This window comes from Arachis ipaensis, chromosome B09 (assembly GCF_000816755.2).
Source record: "Arachis ipaensis cultivar K30076 chromosome B09, Araip1.1, whole genome shotgun sequence".
In the NCBI taxonomy this organism is placed as follows: Eukaryota; Viridiplantae; Streptophyta; class Magnoliopsida; order Fabales; family Fabaceae; genus Arachis; species Arachis ipaensis.
The window spans coordinates 11,469,383-11,475,437 of NC_029793.2; the positions used below are offsets into that span (position 1 = coordinate 11,469,383).

The 6,055-nt window shown below is 33.4% G+C and overlaps 2 protein-coding genes across 2 annotated transcripts in view; both read right to left on the reverse strand.

Moving 5' to 3' along the window:
- LOC107618663 lies at positions 1,570-3,745 on the reverse strand. Its single transcript, XM_016320786.2, has 4 exons — positions 3,478-3,745; positions 2,555-2,681; positions 2,378-2,450; positions 1,570-1,969 (listed from the first exon to the last, which is right to left on the reverse strand). Exons 1-4 carry the CDS (start codon positions 3,503-3,505, stop codon positions 1,706-1,708), a joined length of 492 nt encoding a protein of 163 aa, XP_016176272.1. The 5' UTR covers positions 3,506-3,745; the 3' UTR covers positions 1,570-1,705.
- LOC107618662 overlaps positions 4,089-6,055 on the reverse strand; it is a 5,293-nt gene continuing 3,326 nt past the window's right edge. Inside the window, exon 4 of the mRNA XM_016320785.2 lies at positions 4,089-4,607. Within this exon, the coding sequence (XP_016176271.1) occupies positions 4,329-4,607 (279 nt within the window). The 3' untranslated portion in view covers positions 4,089-4,328. The remainder of the gene's footprint in view (positions 4,608-6,055) is intronic.

Here is a 6,055-nt window from a genome sequence, read left to right on the forward strand (position 1 = left end):
GGCTTCGAGCTAGGGTTTCTTTTCTTTCAGCTCAGTTTTTTTTTTAAACCGAAACGACGTCGTTTCACTTTAAGGAAAAAAATTTTTCGAACCGGTTCGAATTATTTTAAATTTGTCGGTTCATCGATTTTCGTCAAACCCAACCGGTTCAAATCGGGTCTCGCTGGTTCTCTTTCTTGTCCGGTCAGCAAGCTCACCCAGACCGGCTTTGTCACTAATTCATCGGATTTTCGGTCTGACCGGACGGGTCGGTCCGGTTTTGATAACACTGGATTTGAGATATTGCCATGCCACTCCTATAAGGTATAAGATATTCGTCTCTCTTTTTAAAACATGTATTTACGATGAGAATGTCAAATGTTGAGGAAAAGTCCAAAATAGTTTTACCCTCGGTATTAACTAACCAAAAACTATGACTTCTGTGAATACTTCCATACCCAGTCACTCCTCTTTCAACATGGTCAATTAAATCTCCTCCAAAGAAAATCTTATCTCCCGAAGGTATATCTTGGATCAAACTCTCTAGATCCTCCTAAAACCTTATCTTGTATTGCTCGTCCGAGCTCACTTGTGGGGTATAGGCGCTAATCACATGAAAAGTACCTCCTTCCATCACAAATTTGATAAAGATGATCTGACCAACCACCCTCTTGACATCTACTATGTCCTTCTTCCACTGCTTATCCACGATAATACCTACCCCATTCCTATTATTCACCTTTCATGTATACCAAAGTTTGAACCCGAAGGTATCAAACTCCCTAGCTTTCGTGCCGACTCATTTTGTTTCTTATAGGTACATGATGTTAATCTTCCTTCTTGTCATGGTATCTACCACTTCCATGGATTTTCCTGTTAGAGTGCATATGTTCTATGTCCCAAATCTCAACCTTCTGTTACTCTGACATTTACCTTTACCTTTTTCTTTGTGAACTAGCTTATTTACCCTCGTCCGTTCACGAAAACACGAAAACCCTTGCTCATTTAATATTGCACCCGGACACCGATGCAGCGACTCTTGCTCACGAGCCATACATCGCATTGCTTCCGGGTCATAAAGATTCGACTAAGTTTTTATGTTGGCTGTCGAAGGCCTAACACAACCCTTCTCCTTTATCCGAGTTTGAGACAGACTATGTACCGCAGATGTCGTAGCATAAGCGGAGTTCATTTTTAGTTATTAATTTTACTAAAGACATTTGCATGTGAGTTTCTGCTAACATTAAATAATTGATTTTATCTGATCAAATTTTAAACTTAATCGTACAAAGATAAAACATCCTCGTTCAAATATTCCAGAAAGGAATTATTCCATGATTAATAATTGAACATGAATCTTTTTTGTTATTAATACAAATAATTTCAGAGTAACATTATATGCAGTATCTTTGTTTACACCACTTTTATACACCTCCACGTTTTAGTATTAAAAGTAATTAATAAGAAAGACGACAATATAAAATTTCCTTTTATACCATAAAAAAAATGTGTACAAAAGAGGTGTATAAAAAAAATAGTTCCAATATCATTTTATAATTTTATTGAAGACATTTCATGTTTCATTCAAAATCCAACCTTAACCAATTTTCTCATCAAGTGTTATTTCATGGAATGCAAACATCATGTAATCCAAACATATACAATCATGAAAATAATATCATTCTACATAAAATGAAATGAGGAACAATGATTTGTGCTGAGAGTTTCAACTGAGTTTTTGTTTTTGGTGCCACCAAACTGCAAGTGTCACAGTTGAAGCATAAACTGAATTGGGTAACCATCTAACGATATTCCCAACATGTGGGATCCCTTCTGTGATTTTCTTTGTTAGCATGGCGACCGTTGGTGCTATGGCGAAGGTGAGGATGAGTCGTTTACTAACAATCGTGACTGTATCTGATGTGATCTGCTTGATGAAGTCATAAAATTCGTTTCGATCGATTTCTCCATCAAAGTTGATGTCACATTCCTGCAATATTGTGATATGAATTAGAATGGATTCAAGAATGCAACAATTTCAATAAAATAGGAAAGAGTACTTGTTGATTGTAGTTGAAGGCATTGACAATTTTTTGGTTTGTTCAAACAAGGTTGGCATTTTGGATAAACTTTAAGGAGATTTGATGTTTTAAAACAGTCAAGCATCGACAGAAAGATGATAATGATTAATGATTTATGAGTAAATACTTTTCCATCCCAAAAACAAAAACAAAAAAAAAATGAGAGAAAATTAGTCCATTGTTTAAATACACTATCCTAAATACATCTTGAACTATCCCTCAAATGAACCGAAATTACACAGAATAATGAAATAGATAGAGCAGAGTACTATGGTAATTTTGATATGTAAGTAACCACAGCAAGTTGTTTATAGTACCTTCATGATTTCTCTGACTTTGGCTTTGGATGGAGGATCAATATGTGTAACAGGCAAAAACTTATTGATATCACTACAACATATCACAAGAATTATTCAAGTCTACACAATTTTTTTTCCTTCCAAAAAAACATAGTAAACTAAAATTTCGACAGCGATTCGAAGCAGAAATCTCACTTGTACACAAGTAAAACAGCAATATACAGATCTTCAAATTTCAAATTAACTCTTCCTCTATCATTCTTTACAGTGTCGAAAATTCGATCTGTAATAATCTTTATTTGCATTTTCCTTAGATAGATACCTGTGTAAAATGCAGGTTTATTAAAACATAAGTAAGATGATTGATCATGTTGATTAACTTTGCCTCTCAAGTTTTGTGATGTTGATTATGAACTGATATAATTCAGCTTAGTAAATAAATAAAAAAACACATATGAAGTGAAAGACTTTAACACAAGCAAGTGCACTGAGTGCAACAACTTTTACCAATAACATGTATGTTATTTATATTTATATGCAGTATCTTAAATAATAATGTAATGCAATGTCTACAATAACATTGACAATATCATCTTGAATAATGTAGAGACTGCAAAATCATTAAGCTGGTTATCTCAGCTACCTAGATTTCATAAATTTTCAACCATATCATATCAATTCAACCACAGAACAGCCAATAGAAAGGTAAATCTTTGCATTTATGAATTCAATATATTGGTATAGTATCAGTTTCTGTATGATAACAACTTAGAAATCAAGTATCCCAATAATTTTACTGACATAAAAAAATCAACACATTGCTCATCAAAACATTGGTTGCTAAACTTGCAATTGAAAGAAAAATAATTACAAGTTTCACATCTTTGGTCTCAAGCCATTTTTCTATAACCCCCATTCTCCAAATAGATTAAAAAGAATTGCAAGCAAAAGAACTAATAAAGAAATCCTGAAAATAAATAAATAAATAAATAAATACAAATCGGAGAAACTTGAAAAATTGAAATCATTTAATTGATTGGAGCAGAATTCAGAAACTAAGCTACAAGTACATTAAATTAAGAAAAATGGAGTTTCATTTGCATTGGCATTGGCATTACCTTGTAACTTGTTCAGGACTTGTTCCATGGCACCACTCACTGTGGATCCGAATGTTTTTAAGGTTCAAATTCAATCAACACTTTTGGGGAGTGAAGTGTAATAGAGAAAAGGTATAATGTTTGGTTCGGGTGTGCTTCTGAATCACAATTCACACCTTTTGCATTATTACATTACTCATCTTAGGACCATTGTATTCCACATAAAGAAGAAAAAAGAAAAAGAACAAAATAATAAAAATACTTTCGTATAGAAGACAGACACAATAACACAAAGTAAATAAATAAAAGAAAATTTTATTATTATTACATAAGTAAGAAAATGTATTGGTTTGGATTTCCGACAGGTTCCTCCAACAATTATGGCTTCACATGCTGGAATTTAATTATTATATAAGTAAATAAATACCATCATTCAAAAATTTTTATTAACTAAAAAATTTAAATAATCTAGTTAAATACTAATAAAAAAATATATAAATAGAGTAATTCTTTAGCAAACCCAAATACAAAGGGAAAAAAATATAATTCTTGGTAGGGTCAAGAAACACTTTAATTTATCATCCCTATACCAATTTTTAGAGAGAGCTAGGCTATTGCAATATTTAAAAAAATCAGATCAAACTTATGATGGAATCAGTTCAGAACAATCATTATCCATCATAATTATTGTACATAGTTTTATTGAAGACAGGTTATTATTTACAAGCATAACCTTTCACAGTAAAATCAAGAGTGTAACTATTTTGTAATTAACATGCAAACAGTAAGCAATCCTACGTAAACAAATAATGAAAAGTGTACCATTCTGCTAAAGTGCTAATTAAAACACAGTGATTAACAATGAACAATGACTAGTACTTTGGATCATCTCCGAAGGTCTGTTTTTGGAACCACACAACTGCAAGGGTCACAAGTGAAGCATAAACCGAATTTGGTATCTTTTGCACCACATTCCCAACACCAGGGACCTTTTCAGTGCTTCTCTTTGTTGCCAATGCAACAGCTGGTGCTACAGCCAAAGTGATAATAAGCTTTTGACTAACAATGATGAAAGTATCAGCAGTCAACTGCTTGATGAAATTGTAAAACTCTTCCCGATCGATTTCCCCGTCAAGGTTGATATCACAATTCTGCACAATGTCATATGAATCACAAAATTTTTAGTGTGCCAACAGTTGACAATAAGACTGCAAGGAAAACTTGTTTCTTGTAGTTGAAGCAAATGAAAAATCCTCAGTTTGTCCAAATAAAGGTTTCCTTTTTTATTTTAATAAAAGTTTGTCCGAACAAAGTTGTAAATTAAATTTAGGGTAAATTACACTTTATCTCTTTTAAAATGATATGATATTACACTCCGCATCTCTTGATTTGTCATAGTTACACAATACTCCCTTATTGCTATGTTTGCAGAGATCAATGTCAAATTTTACAATACAAGGTCATGTTTCCCAAAAGTATATGAGTGCAATGTGTAATATCATCTAAACCTTAGGGGAGCTAATATATATTTTAGAAATCGAGATGTATCGTGTGTAATATCACCTAACCTCAAAACTCAAGTGGGTATAATGTACCCTTGAATTTATTTTAGATGATTTGATATACATAGTCAAGCATGGAGAGAAAGATGGACCTTGAACAAACTGTTTCTCTACTAGTACTGGTACTTAATCAAAGATTTCTATGTTGATTTTAACTATAAACATGATAGTGCTTCTTAACATAAAGAGAAATACAAGACCCAGAACGATTTCCCAACTAGACTAATGTGTCCCAAATAAATATGATCTTTCATCAAAAAGATCCTGCAGCTCCCCACACCCAAAATCTTTAACATTAATCTTTTCCAGACACTGGCTTGACTCTACGAGTATGACAAATCACAGAAGCTAACTGGTTGAAAATAAGTGTCACTCTTAGCTTATGGTAAATAACAACCCTGACTATACAGAAAGCATTATCATCCACATGACGATGATAACTTAACAGGAACTTATAATAACATAATTCACTTACCATAGAGATATGAATGCAGAAGTGTCTCCACTGATACACAACAAAAGATATCTTGTTTTCTCCCTAAGGATTTATGATATACGTTTGTGCTAGCTGGTCATTGATTTTTTAATGTTGTATTGGAATTTGAACTTCTAACCCAACCTATGTTTAAATACCCGATCCCAAGTTCGGGATCCAGAAAAACGAGGAGGGTTGTGTTAGGCTTGCGGCAACGTAAATTTTGTCACATCCCTATTCATGGCCACGATGTATGACATTTTTGGATCCATGTATGGTTGTGTTAGGCCTGCGACAATCAAAGTAAAATCTTGATGCATCCCAATGCAAGATGCAATGACATCTTTGATCCATGTAACCGACGCCACTTAGTGGAAAAAGGCTATTAGAATTTGAACTTCTTAGTTGGATTGTATAACATATCACCTTTCCAAGAGCGATATGATTTAGTAGCACATAACTGAATTTGTTGAAAACCTTGGGATTTGAGTAAAAGAGTTCAGTTCTTCCCTGTGATTGCATGGTAGTCACACTCTCAAACATGGACACCAACCCACCCCCC

What these genes read in the sequence shown, in the direction of transcription:
- LOC107618663 (XM_016320786.2), bottom strand. Translation starts at nt 3,505, where the DNA reads ATGGAACAAGTCCTGAACAAGTTACAAG. An exon ending in AGTCCTGAACAAGTTACAAG is followed by an intron (nt 2,682 to 3,477) that starts GTAATGCCAATG and finishes CATTTTACACAG; the next exon opens with GTATCTATCTAAGGAAAATG. An exon ending in GCTGTTTTACTTGTGTACAA is followed by an intron (nt 2,451 to 2,554) that starts GTGAGATTTCTG and finishes GATATGTTGTAG; the next exon opens with TGATATCAATAAGTTTTTGC.